Raw genomic sequence first — 20,271 nt, 5'->3', positions numbered from 1 at the left:
TATTGAGGTTTTAGTGTTTTACTGTACATATATATATAAATATTGGCAAGGAATTTTTCAAATAATTAAATACATGCAAAACGATGATGGATGTGTTTATACTAGGTATTTACTATACACGGCGAGAGAATACAACTGAAACCATGAACAGAAAAAACACTAAAAAAACATCAATTATCACTTTCCATTTTACCTCATAGATTGTTGATTACATTTTGAATAATATGACTATGTATAATTATTATAATTCAAAAAATATATTATAGATTAGGTTAAGTTATACCTCTCGTATTTTTAAGAGTTGCAATTTACAACTTTTTATTTTATAATTATTTTCTCCAAAAATCATACACATAATAAATAGTAGTTGTGATTGCTAACATATTATTATAATTTCTGTATTAAACGTGTAATTATTATTATTTGTTCCAATTGCAAGATTGCGGTTAGTGTATCCTCAATGACACTGGATCAATTTGAGAAGATAACCATGATCTACATGTACTTTTTGTTTGAATAAATATTATTTGTGTTATACTTACTTGAATAAGTTTTTCAGTGTTCTTTAAAATGTAGAATTTTCGGGACATGTATGAAATAAACTGTATGCATTACAATACAAGAATTATATTGTACAATGTTGTACCTCTATGGTCAACACAGACACAATGCCGAGCATAAACAATGTCATTAATACATAGAAACTTTCCATGCGCCAGTATAAAATATATGATCCTCAGCACACTTATAAATTATTATTGCTGTGGTGCATTAATATTAACATTTTAATTCAAATAATAAATACTAATTGTGTATAATATATGTTTAAAAACAAAAAGACATAAAACAATTAAAGAACAATTATAATAACATTTGATCCTAATTATTAAGATACAAATATTTTGAAATACAGAATAATTTTTATATTGAAAAACCATAAATGGTAAAATTGTCATCATTACAAGTACTATTTTATTTTGTATCGAAAATGATTTAATTTTTATACCAAATAGTTATTAGAGAAATAAGTACTCATATAAAATAAAAGGAATCAGATCAAAGTATATTTCGTAATACAATTGATTTAACATTGTATAGAATGCATGTATACATATATAAAAAAAGAAATACAAACAATAATAATAAGTTATTAAATAATCTGATAAAATTTGGTCATAGTTCTAAGATTAAACAAATACATAAAAAAAATGTTTAAAAAAATTAATAAACAAATGAAAACTATTAATCACAGTAATTTAACAATACAATATGTTAAATCTACTAAAACAAATGCCTCGTAGTTTTATATTTTTTGTCAAAATATATTTATATATATATATATATATTGCTTAGTTGAAAATGTTTATATCACAAAATTACATTTAATTATTATAAAATCTGTATAAACCATAACCGGGCAATAATAATAGATTTGTATATATAAACTATATATACATTCACAGATAATCAGATATCTTAATTAACTATTAACGTATAGTTGATCATAATAGAAGAGCTTTTCAATAATTTACATATAAATTAACGTGAAGACTTGAGCTTCCATCGGAGAAATATGAATGCAGATATACGCAACACAAAGAATATTATAATCAAGGCAACAATATCCAAAGAAAAGCTTGCGTCTGTCATATCTAATTCTCTTAGTGTGGTACTCGGTTTTTTGAAATGGCAATAAATCTAAAAATTTAAAAGATTTTAAACCATGTACATGACATTATAATATAAGGTATTGCTATATACCTGGTGACATTGGAGGATTGTTCGATTATAACCATAAGTAGCCAATGCTGTTCCTTCAAAACCATAACGGATATAACTTAGGTATGTGATCCATCGCAAATAAATAGGTATAGCATCAAAGCTCACAAAGAAACCAGAGAAAAGCAAGAAAGGTACAGACATGACTGGTGCTAAGAACACTCCGTTCTAAAAAAAAAGTGATTTTAAATTAGTTATAAATGTTGTAATGTAATTATTACTATCAATTATAGTTTACTCACTTGTACATTCATTGCAGCTCCAACTACAAGTCCAACACTTTGAGCAACAAATGATATAAGAAGGCAGGCTGATAAGAACATTCCAAATCTGAACATTTCAAGTGGTTGTGAAGTCATGTAGTACACAATACCCACATACATTACGCAAAATATTGCCTAGATAGAAAACAAAAATGAGAATATATTAAAAGGTAAAATATTTAACAGTTCATATTACTTGGGTAAATTATAATATTTATTAGGTATTGATTTATTATACTAATATGAAAAAAAAATTACCTGGAATGGAATATCGGATAATGTAATAGCTAAGTAATATGATCTAAGAGAATACCATCTGTTAAAATTTTCTTTGATCAAAACAGGCAACTCTAGAGGAACTATAAAAATGGATTATGTATTTTATTAATTTGTGATTATTTATTAAACAATGAATTGGTAAACTTACATGATAAAATAGTGATTGTCATTGATGTGTACATAAGGAACAACATGTTGAAAAATAGAAATCCAAGATTACTAAGTACTTTGGCACCATCATTACCAATATCATAATACAATGAACCAATTAAAAATCCCACCAAAATATGAGCAAACAAACGTAAGTACATAAGAGTCTGTAATTAAATTATTCAGTTATTATTAATATAGTATAGTATTATTAATCTATTAAAACATTTTAATAAATTATCTAGTTCTATAAAATTTTACCCAATCTCTTCTGCTGAAAAGTAGTGTACGCTTGAGAACAATCCAAAATTGAGCGAATTCAGATGTAGCATATCGCTGTTGACTACTTGGTAAACCATTCTTTAATAAGGTATCAGTAGCTTCATCTGCATTATTTAAATTTCCAGTTTTTACCGAACTCAACTCTGTGTTGATAACAGAGTTGTCATCTAAAATATTAGGAAAAGTTATTGTACATAGGTATAATGAAAAATGTATACAACATTAAATTACTACTTACCAAGTTTGGAAAATTGATTTCCTGCATACTGCAATAAATTATCAGAATCCACAGATTTCGATAATTTATCTATTTCGATAAAGTTCGAAGACAAGTTGCTACCTGAAACCATAAAAGGATAGAAATTAAAAATAATAATTTTAAAAACATTTTGTAGTTTCAAAGATTATTAATTGTATAGAAATATTTACTTTTCATTATTTCTTTTTGATTGACATTATTCAAATTTTCTGGTTGAGGGAACGGTTTGCCAACTTGAATATCGTATTTTCCATTTTTAATGGCCGTCACCAATTTGCGTACATTGTCACCATACTCACCACATGATACTTCAATTACTGCACAAGAAATACTATTAATTATACGTCGAGTTGGTTTAATCGAGTATTGAATTTGACTCACGATAAGACGCGGGGTTATGATAGCTGGGACATTCGAGTCCAAGAGTGCCGAGGAAAGGAACGAGTTGTTTCGTGGATCCCTGGTAGACGCATTGTCCTTCAGCAAGGGTATACAGATGGTCAAACATCTCGAACAGTCGAGCACTGGGCTGATGAATCGTACAGATAATAGTACGGCCGCCACGACTAAGCGATTTTAGTAGGGAAATACATTGGAAACAAGAACTGCTGTCTAAGCCACTGAAATCGTATAAATTAACATGTTTTAATATTTGTACGTGTTCGAACATTTATTGTAGTGCTGGTAATGTATCTAACCTAGTTGGCTCATCGAAAAACATAATGGGAGGATTGTTCACAAGTTCAAGAGCGATGGACAAACGTTTTTTTTGCCCACCGGACAAATTGCTTGTCATTGTCCTTCGGTGTTCTTGCAAACCTAATGTTTCTAATATTTCTTGAATCTGAAAATAATGTTAAATTACGAATAATGGCGATGTTTGTTTCCACGATTATATTTATCTTAGTTGGTCGTAAGGAACGGAATAATTAAAAAATAAACAGTACGTGTACTGCAACTGACCACTTGATATTTGCTGTCCTTCGATATGTCTGATCCTAACTTTAACGAAGTAGCCACGTGCATAGCTTCTTCTACAGATAAGTTGGCATGAAGCTGATTGTCTTGCATAATATAACATGACAGTTTTCTGAATTGACTCAAATTTCTTTCGTGTCCGTTAATCGTAATAGAGCCTTTAACACCGGAACATCTAAAAAGTAAAGTAGAACAAGGAATTAATACATATAATTATAATTAAATACTTATGATAATTACAAAATTGTATTGTACATGTATTTAATTATATACATGAATAAATGAGTATATGGGTAAACATTGAACAGAACCAACAAATGCTATAGTACGAGAAAGAAATGTATAATATTTCGTGTGATAAAATATGAATCAACAATAAAGAAATATGTAATAACAACCAATGCATTAACTATCGAAATGATAGATAAGTCTATAAGCATTGTGAACAATGATCATATCATATAGACACGAGTATAATCTTGTTCAATTGATATGCCAATATGGTCTAAATAATTATTATCAATTTCTAAATACAAACAAAAGTATTTAACAGTGAGTAGAAAAAACATTTTTTTTAACAATATAAAAGACTTTTCTAATCTGCTATATTTTTCCGATAGTAAAAATCAACAAAATACTAACAATACAAGACAATGGCCGGATTATTACAATAATATTATATAAACTCTTTTTACTTGTATCCCGTGAGTATGTTCAACAGTGTGGATTTCCCGGCACCGGACGGTCCCATGATAGCTGTCAATTCACCTGACCTCAAACGACCGCTTACAGATTTTAAAATATTTTTTGAAGCTGAAAGACAGAAAATAATATAGATTAAACACAGTATAGACAAAATGTTTCAATTTAAAGTGAACAGTGGTGTCTTAGTGATACAAATCTAATTATAGAAAAATTAAAATAAGCCCAAAACGTTCAGTTATTTACTGAAATCGTTTTTAATCCTAAAGAAACTAAAAGCCGAAATGTTATTGTATACCAAGAAATGTATCAGAAACTGTTTAAATTGTTACACTAAAAAGTGTACACCTAATCTAACCTAATATAACCTTTTGTTTAATTTGTTTTTTATGGTTACATAAAAACTCAACATTTCGGACTTAGTCGATTAAAAGGATAATCTCTTATTTTTAAACACTTTTTTCCCATATCCTTTAACAAATATTTTTAGAAAAAAACTGCGTGTTTAAAGGTTTTTTTCTTGTGAAATTGTATTGAAAATTTATTGCTGCGACAAAGATGCTGATATCGGATCCTCTCAATATTGTTTATGGTTTCAAAGTTACAAAACTGAAATAATGAACTAATTAAAATTTGTTTTGTTTAAGTTTGTGAAATATCATCGCAGTATTTTGAATAAAACTAACACATCTTGAAACTAAAAAATGATCCAATGCGTCATTCGCAAGGGTGCAAAGCTGTTTTAAATTGTTGAAATCAACAAAATCAAATAAGTATTTAATTATGTATGTAGTGTAATACATTTTCAACAAAAAAAGGTATTTCCTACGTATTATGTAGATATGAATGTTAAGTAAGGTCAACCATAGCAAGTAGTTTCCGCATTTATTTATACTTATCTATTTATATATATTTTAACATTAATATATATAGTGTATTACGCATACAAATATGATATTGTGAAATATATTTTAAACACCAGGTATAAAGGAAACATAATAAACTTAAATTTAAAATCCATATTTTTAAGAATAGTAACCTACAAAGAGATTAGCAGTAAAAAAATAAACAAACGTGTCAATACAATTTTGTAATTTAAGACTAGTTCAAAAAATTATATATATACATTCTCTTGAACGGTATAGGTTACTAAAAGATACCGACGATAATTATTGGACTGATATCATGATTTTAAATCGGATATTCACGTTGAAAACAACTTATAATTATTATAAAAGAGGTTATATAGAAGGTATTTGCGAGTAGAAATGAATAAAATAATTTGAATTAAATATTATGAACGTATTTAATCCGCTATATAGAACCTTCAAAAATAATGGAAGTACTTAGTGTAAAACTGAAAGTAATACAGTTTATGATCAAAGAAATAAAAATGTTATAAGTTAAATTTAGATTCTCGTTTCGAAATATATATAATAATAAATAAAAGTATTAAAATAAAATAATAATAATATTATTATATGAAATATAAAGGATTACCATTGCATACAATACAAATTGAAAGATAATATGATTAGGGGTTCTCCTTATATCTGAAAAGTTGTATACTATAATATTATACGAGAACAACCGGTCTGGTCGAGGACATTACACAAATCGTGACCTTGCATTTAAAGTCTGTTGAAGATTCTTTAGGTTAGAAAAAAATTAATGGTCAACGTTTAAGTCAATGGTTAATACACACATTGCTAGTCATTAAAATTTCGCTAAGAATTCTCCATACAAGTAATGTAATACTTGATAATCCTTGTAATTTTAATGTGCTGTAAAAATAATACTGATTTCATTTTTTAAGTCATAAGTAAAAAAAATTTTGAAAAAATATAACTTAAAAATACTAAAGCGTTGAAGAAAAAACATACAAAAACATTGTTCATTTCAAAGACATTCAAATTATTATTTGGGTTGTTACTATATATAAATGCGATTCAATACCTAATGATAATAAGTGATAAGTTTATCATAATAAATGATCAAGATATTTTTTTAAGTTAATGCTTTTGCAGTTAATTTCTGTTTTTTACAATACTATTAACAACTATTAGGCTCATTCAAATACAAACTTGAATCTTAAGTTCAAATTTATAACCCTAGAGTATATTGTAAGTGCTTTTTAAACTTTTTCTAAATACTCAAAAAACTAAAACCAATAAATACAAAGCGTCTCAAAATTATGTACAGCACTCCCGACAATTTTGATTTAATGGAACGATTAAAATATTACCTATTTTATTTTGTTATTTAAAAATTTAAAAATATCCTCTTATTTTGTGCCCGCAAAAAAATCATAAAATATAATTTTAATATTAAAGTATGAGCAAGTATAGACATAAGTGACACTATGACTATTAGCCATAATAATGAAAGATAAAGTTTTTTTTTAACAATCACAATGATAAACATTATTGAATTTAATATTACTAATATAATAATTAAAACAATTTAATGTTTTTATTTTTTGTATTTTTAGAGGTAGCACAATAAGGAAGTTGTCTTTAGTATATAATGAGCGAGTCGTGTATTTGTTATTGAAATACACAAACGAGTTTCGGTCATGGATAAATAGTGATCGAGACATATCCGGTGATTATAGGTAAATGCGAAAAATGATAGGTATGAAATATATAATATACAATATATTTTAAAAAAAAGTCTAACTATAACGAAATGATAAAACAATTTCTAAATATTAACCTGCTGGCAGACACGAAAAATATATAATTAATAATTACCTAATAAACAATAATACTATAATAGTATAATGTATTACAATAATTCAATATTTAATGGGTTAAATTCCAATGATTTTAGTAAATCAATTTTATTATTATTATTAATTCGTTACATAATATGTATAATGTATATTTGCTGAATATAATTATTGATAAAAATTCACTACATAAAATGTTCAATATTCAACTCATGTATTATGGATCAATAATCGCTATCGCTTGAATAAGATATAATTAAACTTAAAATGCAAAATTGTGATTATATATTACCTATAGATAATAAAGTATAACCGAACATTAGCATTTAGTTCGTTTAAAATGGGTATTAAATAAACACAAAATAACGAATATTATTTATTAGTTATATTAATATAAATATTAGTGTATAATATTAATTTTTAAACCCACGATTTTCTTTCATAATATAGTAGGTATAAATTAATATTATATTTATATGAAATTAAATTTGTATTTAAACCAAGTATCTATCAAATAGAAGACATAAAAATGTAATTATATTTGTATTAGTATTACACATAGGTAGTATTTTATTGTTTTTGAGCAGGTTATGACAATTTAGTGTGGTTTGCAGAGCAATGGTAGTTAAGGAAACATATCTCCTCCTCACTTAATGTCCTCAGGAGTTATATTTAATTCATACATTTTTTTTCATAAACGCGTTTTTTTTAGTTATCATAATATTATATTATCTATTATATTCAATATTAATCTATCGATATAATACAATCGTGAAATAACATAATATTAATTTAAATTATATGGTGACAGTGGACAAAATTATTATAGCTCCCCGTCCAAGAAAAATGTTTTTGACAATTTATTTTATTGATTAAAGAATTTAAGTTCTTAATACTATAATAATACTAAAATTATAAAAATTCAAATATTTAACCTTCGATTTCTTGATGTCATATTGTATAAGTATAACCTCATTTAGTAATTTAATTCAAAACGTAAAAAACTGACATGTATCAAATTTGAATAGCAACAAAAAAATGATGAAATATACTACGCATATAACCATAAAAAAAAGAAAATACCTAAGTATATAATATATTAATGTATATATAGTATATTAATTTATTAATATCGTAGTTTTTTGATAACTGCGGAGTAATGAAGGCAATTAAAAGCACAATGATTTTGTAATTTTGGTTTTTTAAACAGTTTGGAAAACACTGTTTAGGAGATCTAATACTTTTCACGGACTATACCTATATACGCTATGGTTACAGGTAGGGGGGATACTCGACCTTCTGCTCTTTCCCGCTTACTAATCGTCGTTATGTATTTGGTAATAATATATTATAATGAAAAGATTTTTCTGCTGTAGACGTTTGGCCTAGGGTACACTATAGCTAATTTACTATTATTTTAATACTTAAAAATCAACGGGAAAAATAATAACAAAAGAATTCAACCCAGAATAATATACGTCATAGGTATACGCGAGATGTTATTGCCTACTGTTTAATACCTATACCTATAACTTATATTATAACGGGCTTGGACTCGAAAACAATAACAACTAATAAGAAAACAATGAGAAAACGCTGATTCGTCGGCCTTCGCATCAGTAATAATTTACTTAATGTAATAATAATATAATATGTGTCCGACATAATAATACACGTGATCAAAATGGACTTCAGACGCTTCAATAAATAAATAGTATGTTGTGTCATATCATGTTTAAGATTCCTAGTGGTGTGACCTTATATCCACGGGCAAATCTCCTATTCCTATACTAACGTTAAATATTTATACATATTATTATACCAGTTAAATTGGCCATAATAACCTTATTTCCAAATTTCTACTACCTTTCATTACTTTTTGAATCGTATAATTAGGAAAATACATTTTATATGGTAGCAATGAATGAGTAAGGACATAAGGATTGAGTTGTAATTATATGTGAATTTTAAATAAACAATGTTCATGAAAACCAAGAATTGGAAAATTTTTGAAAAAAACGCGTTTAATGATTATAAAAATTCTACCAACTAGGTTACTATTAGTTGACATGAAGGCAAATCGTATAGAAATTATACCATTAAGATCGATAATAGTAAAATAGCCACAACGGTTAAATTAACTACATGATAATATCGTCTGCAATGGCCTCGTTGACACAAATACAATAATACGTAATAACAATACAACTAAAATGATTTTTAACCATCAACTTGACTAGTCAATTTTAAGCTAGTTTTTATTTTTTTATTTACAACGTAATTTCTACTCTATACATATCTACATAATATATAAATAAGAATATAATTTATAAAAATATAATGTTTGAAAATACACTCACTGTTTTTGGTGCCTTCGGTTACGGTGTACATGAGGTCGGAAAAGGCGATATCCACAGGCGGCCTCTTGGGAAGATGACTCAGGGTTTTGGGCTGACATGGCGTAATTGTTACTTTGACTGCGCCGGATTTCCTGTCAACAGACACGGGATCGATAATTAAACGGCCGTCTTGTTTCACGGTGGACAGTTCGTCCATAGGGACAACGATGGATTCATCGATTATAGTCATGATGAATTATCGCTGAAGTTGTACCAGGACCAACACTTTTGTGCGCGTTTTTTAATAATATGTCTATGTTTATAAATAATAATTAATAATAATTCAACGGATATCAATGTCCGGTTTTCGTACAAATTGAATTCGAATAGAAAATAAAATCGATTTTAATTATCACGCATATTCTAATCGGGAACGTACGAGGACCGTTTGCCTGCAGTTCATCGCGACCACTACTAGCTGCATAATATTACTATGCTGACGAGCTTGACTACGTATTTTTTGCTTGCGCGCCGTAGTAGCGCGGCACTCGCTATATATAATGTATATAATAACTGTTGGCGACTGAATGTTTTAATAGTAGGGACTAGGAAATAACCTTTGTTTGCCTTGAAAGACGCCGCCGTTCCCCCACTCCTAGTGCTGACTCTATATCTATATATATGTGTGTGTGTGTATATATAAATATGTATATATATATATATACATATTTATATATACCGAGTATATATATATATATATATATACTCGGTAAAATTAAGCACACCATCCGATAGTCGGGTAAATTAGTAAAATCAAAATAATATTATCGCGTGTGTGTGTGTGTAATAATTGTTATGACGTATTGTATGGCCGTCATGTTGGTCTATCCATCTAGCATTTAAACGGCACAAAGGATAATTGTATTACTGCATTATTCTATTAGATATACTACATTAGAGTTGATAAAGTGTGTATAATACTATTAATACTACAATACTATAATATTATTATGACGTTCTTAAGCATTACATGAAGCTGAATGTAAATCAATAATTTGGTTAGGTCGAAACACTACCAAAATACTAGTATATATACTATACACACATCCGCAGTGACACCAAATTTTAAATCGATACAAGACTTGAAAATTATAATTATTAATTATTATCATATTTTCGATTACTTTAATATAATAACATAATATGTCATAAAATACAATCCGTAAATGTGTTCATCAACTTATGACATCGTCATATTTATTCATTGCTATACTGATTTCCTAATATTCTATCCTGATATCTTCACATTATACTAAAAATACACTAACAAATAATCTGGATACATTATATAACATTTTAACATTACCCACGGAACTACTAGCCACATCTAAATGTAAATATAATGTAAGTACCTCGATAAGTACCTTATATATACGTAATAATTTAAAGGCTAACTGATTATTTTTTTATAAATAAATGTGAGTACTAATAAGTATATAGGCTGTATTAAATTATTCGAATATTAATTGGCTACTAATATATTTAAAAAGTTTAACTTAATTTAAATATATCCAACACAAACTTTTAGACAAGGAATGTTCAGAAATTGAATACGAAAAAAACGTTAGGTAAACGATTGTTCCTAATTTGTATTTAATTTAATCAAATAAAAGTATATTTTTTTACCTCTTTTAACCTTCACATATGTAACATAACTTTTCAAGTATACTGATAACGTAATTATGTGATACCAAATAAAAGGAGAATATAATATCCTTTTAATATGTAAATAGCCAACTATTTATTGGTAGATACTTTCTGGCAAGTATAAACTGTATCGTCTGTATCAGAAGGAAATCTTGGGAGGGGGGTGAAAGTCAAGTGTTATTTTCAAGTATTGTTACTTTTTTATGCGCTTAGTTTATGATGTTTTAAAGTAATTTTATTTCGTGTACAAAAAATCGAATAGATATAAAATGTATTAAGGCTTGGTCAATTTGAATTTTTTTTACCTATTTTATTTCAAATTTGAAAATGATTATTATTTAGTCGATTATATTATAAATAAGTCTATGTGGCCAATATTTTAAAATGGCTTAATTTCTTATTTCAAGGAGGGGATTTATTGAAGAACCACGTATTAATGTACGTCTATTAATTAATTAAATTTATATATTTATGAATACTTGTCATATACATAATATAACTTGTATAGATAAATTTGTGTATTAGTTATGTCAATTTAACGAACTACAAAAATTAAGTATAGACGAGCCGACGAGACATAACGATCTAATTTTTACATGAGTATATAATTATTATTTTATCCAAGAATCAAAATTAATAATAATTCAAACACTGTCGCTTGCCACCGATTTTGCCTATTATGTTTCGTAAATTTGAGTGTATATAATTAATCAATTAATACATAGTGCATACATTACGATAGAATTTTTGCATAATATAGCTCAATGTACTATGTACCTATACCAACAGATCAAATTTAATAAATCTATCAAATAGAATAAGTAATGAGGTTTTTTATTATTATTTTATTGTAGGTCATAATAATATAGAGTGTATAATATAATTGTGATAGTATGTAAAATTATATTGATTTAATGAACATAAAATATATTTCTTTTCTTTAATTAATCTTAAATACGATTTAAATTGTATGAATTAGATAATCAAGTATTATATATCACACTAAGCATATAATACACAATACATAGAATATTTATAGGAACAATAAAATCAAATACAAATTATAGTAGAATTAAAATTATTCAGGATAAGTGGCGTACGGATAGGAGTTTCGGGGACACACACATAGTGAAATTTCAGATATAATTAAAATATTGTATGTATCTAATGTAAATACGTTATATTTATAAACCCCCTCCCTACCAGTTCCTTAAAAAATGTAATTGACCCATAGAGAAAATTATACCTATATACGTTACTATATACTCTATATTGCATCAATTTAATACAAGTTAACAGTTTTTTTTATACTGATCACAATAAAAAAACAACATTTTAAAATGATTTATTTGAAGATTGTCTATTTGGAACTATAAAGACAAGGGCATTCGTAGGTATCGTAGTTATATATATTTGTTTTAAATCAAACGTATCATTCATATCATTTTAAAAATTATTTTACAGAAATAATATCAATAAATAACTTTAAAAAAATATATTTGTATATTTGTTTTTATATTTAAGCTTAGCTTTCACAATCAAAGGACTTGCACAATATCTATTGTCTAAAACTATTTGATATAATAACAAATACATTTACTTAAGTTTACAGTATAAATTCCGAAGTGTTTGAAATAAATATAAAGTATTACATTATAATCAAATCTGTATACATTATAGACTTATAGTATACTAAATGATCCATGTTTGAATACTAAGAATAATATATTTTGTTTTTATTTTCACGGCTTATAATAATATCTAAGTATTTTGTAATTTATTAAGTATACTCATGTCATAACCATAAGTTATCAATCAACATAATTATTACAAATATCTAGGTATACATAGCGAAATTAATATTACTCACACTAAACGCGCATACAGAACACACTATCACTAACATTGCTATATAAAATATTATATTTCGTACAATTCGTTAGGTAGTATACCTACTATTAAATAATAATGCGGTACACTTCGTAAATAGTGCATTACAGTCGTTAGAAGTACCTATGTATTGTGTCTCATCAGCCATCACGCTTGTATTATTGTGTAATAATGGTTGTTACCACATAAGGATTTCAGTATACTTAAAGATATTTATGTATTCATTATTGATGAAACAAATTAATATAAATTATAAAAGATAACAAATAGACGTTGCTTAAATACATTTCGTAGGCAAATGTATTACACCAACTAATTATCTATATTATAATATTTTTGAGTATTAGTATATAAGTTATTTTAAAACATTTAATAACATGAGAAAACTAAAATATTTAATACGCTTTATACAACAATGAATTCCACTAATCAAATAAATTATGTGTAATAAAATAAGCAATTTAATATTAAAAACAACACATCTCTTAATCATTTTATGTTTTTAAATTATTAAGCATAGATATTAGACATTATCTAATTACAATAAAATAATTACACATTATTTATTGCAATTATGATTTTTTTAACGCGATTTATGATCTATTTAAAATATAGGATTCCTTAATCGTAATTATAGTACGTATATGTATATTATAATATAAATGAAACCATAACTCTACAAACTTCATACCCCCCACCCTTCTGAGTTAAGAATCGCAGATATAAAATACTCAGGAAGTACGCCGTACTTGTACGTGTCGAATACCAAGTATGATTAATTGCAATATGGATTAACAATGTTAAAGCCTTAATAAATGTAACTATGCAAAACAAAATACACGCATGTTATTTGTGTTGTATTACGTAATTGCAACGATGTTGTTAATAGATTCTATTTTTTAATTGCCTACTGAAAAATAATATACATTATTATTACAACTAAATATTAATGGTATGAACACATACATAAATACTATGTATTACATATTATATACACTTAATTTCATAACTAAGTGTCATTACTCAACATACATACAGCTCGCAAAAAGACATTCTCCGTCGCCTATCAACACATTATAACGATGCTGACACAGACTTTCTATTAGTTATACATATTCATATTATTTTTGTTCTAAAATTTAAAATACTTTGTCTGTTAATCTAATATTCTAAATTGGTTTAAAGTGTCAATATAATACATATGAGTTAAATATAAATAATGTCACAATTTAATGAATCAATAGTATAATATGATAAACGTAACTTCTTATTAAATAAAATCATAAAAATCTCCAATTTTACTTTAACTAAGATATTCGATTTATATTAAAAAATCAGCTATCGATATGTACCCAAAAATGTATTAATGTATATTTAATATATTTTTTTTTTAAACTTTTCCATCCTTATGAGAAAATTGTGTTCCTGATTAACTTGTTATATAATAACTTTCTATTAACATAAATATAACTATTTCAATATCATAATACCAATTTTATTAGTACATTTCAGTAATGTATCGCGTGTTAAAAACAGACCTAAAGAAGCATAATAACAGGATGTCGATAATAAAAATATTTAAAAACATCACGTTTTTTAACGCAAAAATATCTACAAAATAATAATTTTAAATAATCATTATTAGAACTATATTATAAACAATAATAAAATACAAGCACGTGCATAAAATAGGTTTTATCATATAGATATAATACCTTCTAAAACTAGATAGGTTGACAAAATTTAGTAATTAATAGACAATTAGATTAAATGTGTTTAAAAACTATAAAAAAAATAGTTTAAAATTAGTCTACAAAAAAATATTTAAAGGTAATGCAAATACAACTTGAGTACTTGAATATAATGAATAAATATTTTATTGTAAATTTTATAAAAATAAAAAAATAGCACAATTATTTATTTTTTGAATAACAAAGAAATTTACGTTTTATAATATAGGTATAATGAATTTAACATATTTTAACATTTTCAGATATATACGTCCTTCTTGTAAAACGCAACAATAAAATCAATTTTTTAGGTATTGACACAGATATAGTGTATATTTCCTTCTTTGTAAATACTTAAATGTTACTAGAAGATTGAAGTTTAAAAAATATTGACGATCTACAAAAAAATATAGGATAAATCGCTTCATATGAACATTTTACTGAAGATCACGATTTTCAATTACGAAAATAATATAATACACCAAGATTATTTATTAATATGATCACATTCAATGATTATTCCATCAAATTCTAAACATTGCTAAACCAAACTCTTTCAAAAATTGATATCTTGAACACGATGATTTATGTCTTATGATTATTTTTATCTTAACGAAATAAATTGACAAGATATCAACAAAATTAATTTCGTGCAGTTACGCACATCAAAAGGTGGATTAAATCATCTTTTGATCGGATTATATTTTAATATGTACCTACCTATAATAATAAATAATAATATACTACAATATAATACCATAATATCAATAACCAATGAAATGTGGTGGAAGACTCCAACCCTTTTCCCAGATATGTGTATCAGTATCACTAAGTTATATACCTAGTACCTACCTATTTACTTTTTCATGATTTATTTTAAAATGTATTTAACATCTAAATCTTGTATGTGATCGAAATATTAATGCACCTATTCATCCTGTACACATATTGTAATAATGTGATATATTATGCTTATCTATATATGAGATACATAGCATATTTTATTATAACATTTATAACACATCAATCACAAAAATTTTATAAAAAATTGAAAACAATAATAATTATACATGAAAATTTTAATAATTAATGTTGTATTTTTTTTTAACTGTGTGGTTTACCCATACTGCATATAATCTACAAATAATATTTCCATGAATGGAGGGAGGAATGTAGTTAGTAATCAGCATATCCTATTATATCTTAGAACCTTGAACTTTTTTTGAAATACTAAAAACATAATAGAAGTATAATATTATATTATAGCTACAATTAATATCAAATTTACCAAAACATTTTTATATTTAAAAAAAAATTTAGATGTATTGCAATAAACATAAATTAACAAAAACATTAATAAAAATTATCTTTCATTATTTTAAAACATTTTGAAACTCAGTAGAATGATAAATGGACAACAGATATACCCACGTGATAAAGTAAATAGCCAAATACGAGGTCAAATATGTAAGAAACTAAAACATAGTCCATTCATATTTTAAGCAAACATTGATACCACAAAAATTTGTCTATAGTAAAAATTTCACTAGCATCGTTTCTATGATATTATAAGATTAATAATCATATAGTTAACTTTCATGCATAGTGAGTTTAAGTGTATAGTTGCATCAACAAATTCTCTTTTCAAATAATTACACAATTCTTCTTCTAGAGAGAAAGTAACTACTAACTTCCTTGACCTAATCATATTTTATTTATAAACATTGAATAAATATCTAATATCTTCTTAAGATAAATATGTTGATAAAAAGATATGTAATATGAATTATATGACGTATTAAAATAGCAGAAGAAATATTCTAACTTCTAAGTTAAAATTTATTCAAAATAATTTAAAAATTTTTTAGTTTATAGTATTTTTATATTCTGTGGAATAAAAAATAAAAAAAATGTTAACTTAGATTTTTTTAAATTTATCTTTAATACACCTATATTTAGGATATGTTTAATAATATATGTATTGATTTTTTTAAACAAATTTCTCTAACACTTGTATCTAACAACATAGATTCAGAGAACAAAAAACAGGTTTTACAATTTCAGTAGTTGTTCGGTTGAGGAAAAGTGAAAGTGAAACTGAAGGCTTAATTTATAAGATTCTCAACAAACTAAGCCCATATGTACATATAATGTTATAACAGGATGCCAGACTGATAATCATAGACAAAAACAGACTTTATTAGAGTATACAATGCAAAAATAATTAGAGCCATCAACTGAAAAAAAAATAGTAATCAAATTACAATTTATTAAAACATTCACCCAAAACAAAACTTATACATCATTTTTAATAAAAATAAAATCCAATTATAATCCAACCAAAAAACAGTATAGTTTAAGACTTAAAATTTTAATAATCCTTGTAATGACTAGTACATATTTTTTCATTTAGTAGGTGCTTTATAAATAAAAATTTGACTGAAGAAAACATTTTTAAGAATAGAAAATATATTACATTGTTTCTAGGAAACAGCTTTCCAGAACCTAATAGATAAGGAAAAACCAAATTTTCTATTTTTTGACATTAATTGAAACTTTTAAGTAAAAAAAATATTTTGAATATAAACTTTTTGTGCAATAATAACCTTGATAATAACACCAAAAATACATTACTATTAATATACCTAAGTAAAATATATATAATAATAAATATTAGGTAAATAAACAAGGAGTAATATAACATCCAACAACCATTGAATATGAATTAATATAACTTAAGAAGTACTTAATATGACCCATATGTGTTATCACGATCTTATTGACACAAAATGTTGACAATTATATATTAGAAAAAGTGAATTTTACTCTGTTTTGTTTAAGTATTACAGTGATTTTGTAAATTTTGAAATGCTCATAACTTGCTTTAAAATTAAAATATAAAAAAAACCAACAAAAAGCCCTGGATAATTGTTTTACCTTTAAATTTGATAATAACCAATAGGTCATTCACTCTAATACTAAAAAAACATGGTAAAATGGATTCTTCTTAACGTAAAATTGTCTGCGTTTTGTGTTACACAGAACTAGTAAGACAGAGTCAATACAAGGGAGTATGATGAACTCTTAATTATAAACATGAACTAAGAAGATCTTCTTAGTTCATGATTATAAATAACATAATTTTCTAAAATAAAATAATTACTTAAACTATAAATTACTGTATAATGAGGAAATTATTTAAGGAATAATAAATTACCTAAATAGGTTAAATACTTAGGTTGTCTTTTTAGATGTTTCTTATATCTGTATACCTAAAAATAATAATATATCTAATGCTACCAATGATAATAATTAAATAAAAATACTTAAATATCTATTTCTTTAACTCTAAATTTAAAAATGCATATAAAATAAAACATTAAGACCCGCTGAATAATTTAAATATAAATTTTCAATATTACTTTAATAAGTAATTAATTAATTTACACAAGGGTATTAGAGAGGTACACATATAAAACTATACTGAGAGTAGTTTGACTAAATAATTTAATAATAGCCATAGTTTCATGATCAATATTTGATAAACCTTCATTATAAATAATATATTTACTAGTACTTTAATCAGTATAAGTTATCATTTGCCGAATAAAGATTTAAGTACTTATAAGATAAATACAGTTCAAACTGTGCTTATTTAATAAATATAGATAAATATATCATAATATTGCAATCCCTCCCTGCACCAACAATTATGAGCGTGACCCAATAGGTATAGTATGCACCTAGCAAATGGAGACACACATCCTTCTTCATTGATAGATTAGAATTACCTACCTAATATTCATTTTTTTTCCTATTATTTATCATAATATATCATGTTTTTAATTTTAATAATGTGCATTTAAATCAGGTCACACTCATATTGTATATAAATAAATTATATACTAGCCCAATAATTTTGAAATAAGAAAAATAGCATACTATGTCTCTTAACTAAAATTATTATCTGTGAAGATATTTACTCAGTATTTATCTCAATTCATTAAGAACAATATGTTATAGTAAATAAGAGAAAATGTGATATAATGCTCGGTAGGTATATCATTTAATACTATTAACTATTGTACGTAGGGGTAGGACACAAAATATACTTGTGTAGTGGTAAATTGTGAGTAAGCACTGTGCAAAAGTGTAATTAGCAAATTTTATCAATATAGATATTGATTACAGTATTTGTAAACACAACCACACTATCACAAGTAATATATTCATCTTAATTATAAGCATTTCAAAATTTGTGAAAGTTTGCTACAGTTGTGTTAGCTAGAAAACCAGGCATAATATTATATTATGTGGACACTATACAGATACCAGTAGACATTTTTCAAAAGGATGAAGGCAAACTTCAATACCTAATAAATATAATAATATCTAATTTTAAGTCAGGGACAAATGTCTTACACAACCCCATTCGACTAGATGCGGTAGTGATACGAGGATCAAGTTTTAATTGACATGTATGGTACAATTCCTAGTCACAGTTAGGATCCTTGTCGACCGGTATGCCCTGACCAGCTGCTACCCGGCGATAAAACAAACGTTGGGACTCAAATCAAATGTATATTTATGTATCCAGTCGCAAGCCAAATCAACCGGTACCACCTCAATTACAATACCATGAATTCAAAACATATACATATAGGTGGTATCCAAACGTAAATATAACTCACTTGTTGTTGTTCAACACGAAGGAATTCATATTTGACGACGTGGACAAAACGGAATGTCTACGACGATGATAATATTACCCGGGCAATGTCGGGGTGCTCTTTCGGGTGTCACTAGCACTGCACTACCCCAAAGTATCGCGGTAGGGCGAACGTCTCGCGGTTAACGTGGATGCAGAGTACACTGTATGCGTTAATAATATACGTTCACGATCAGACGGTGATTAGCAGACGATCAGACAGTTAACAGCGCGCACGACAAGACACATCCATGATGACGATTGAGTGTTGACTGTTGAGTGTTCAGTGTTGACTATAACGAACGGGTTATCGTTATCATCAGATGTTTCGCTTCGGTGAGCAGGTGAGTGGTGACGACTGACGATTGGTGCTGCTATATTTTTTCCGGATCAGCATTCAGCGCACCACGCGTGTCACATCCCCACCACAGTCGCGGCGGTCGGCGAATCGTTACCGCGGATACCGAAAGTATA

At 26.3% G+C, this 20,271-nt stretch overlaps 1 protein-coding gene across 2 annotated transcripts; it reads right to left on the bottom strand.

Moving 5' to 3' along the window:
- Positions 1-1,051: 1,051 nt before the first annotated feature.
- Positions 1,052-20,138, bottom strand: LOC113551887 (ATP-binding cassette sub-family G member 4-like). 2 transcript variants are annotated; one of them, XM_026954439.1, is made up of 14 exons: positions 19,781-20,138; positions 9,784-9,914; positions 4,686-4,803; positions 3,976-4,165; positions 3,711-3,856; positions 3,394-3,632; positions 3,183-3,329; positions 2,992-3,093; positions 2,733-2,920; positions 2,470-2,638; positions 2,301-2,401; positions 2,022-2,177; positions 1,762-1,947; positions 1,052-1,698 (listed from the first exon to the last, which is right to left on the bottom strand). In XM_026954439.1, exons 1-14 carry the CDS (start codon positions 19,807-19,809, stop codon positions 1,540-1,542), a joined length of 2,061 nt encoding a protein of 686 aa, XP_026810240.1. In that variant the 5' UTR covers positions 19,810-20,138; the 3' UTR covers positions 1,052-1,539. The 2 variants fall into 2 exon arrangements, with proteins under 2 accessions (XP_026810240.1, XP_026810239.1); XM_026954438.1 differs by lacking the exon at positions 19,781-20,138 and having other exon boundaries at positions 9,784-10,273.
- Between the last annotated feature and the right edge of the window lie 133 nt (positions 20,139-20,271).

The sequence above is a fragment of the Rhopalosiphum maidis genome, chromosome 2 (assembly GCF_003676215.2).
Source record: "Rhopalosiphum maidis isolate BTI-1 chromosome 2, ASM367621v3, whole genome shotgun sequence".
NCBI classification, from domain to species: Eukaryota; Metazoa; Arthropoda; class Insecta; order Hemiptera; family Aphididae; genus Rhopalosiphum; species Rhopalosiphum maidis.
Note: the sequence above shows the minus strand (reverse complement) of the source record. Positions and strands in the feature narration are given on the sequence as shown.

Bases quoted from the DNA above. Each gene is read 5' to 3' on its own strand.
- LOC113551887 (XM_026954438.1), bottom strand. From the start codon at position 10,012: ATGACTATAATCGATGAATCCATCGTTGTCCCTATGGACGAACTGTCC. The intron at 2,178-2,300 runs GTAATTTTTTTT...TTTTCTATCTAG, and splicing joins TATCCGATATTCCATTCCAG to GCAATATTTTGCGTAATGTA. The intron at 1,699-1,761 runs GTATATAGCAAT...TTAAATTTTTAG, and splicing joins CAATCCTCCAATGTCACCAG to ATTTATTGCCATTTCAAAAA.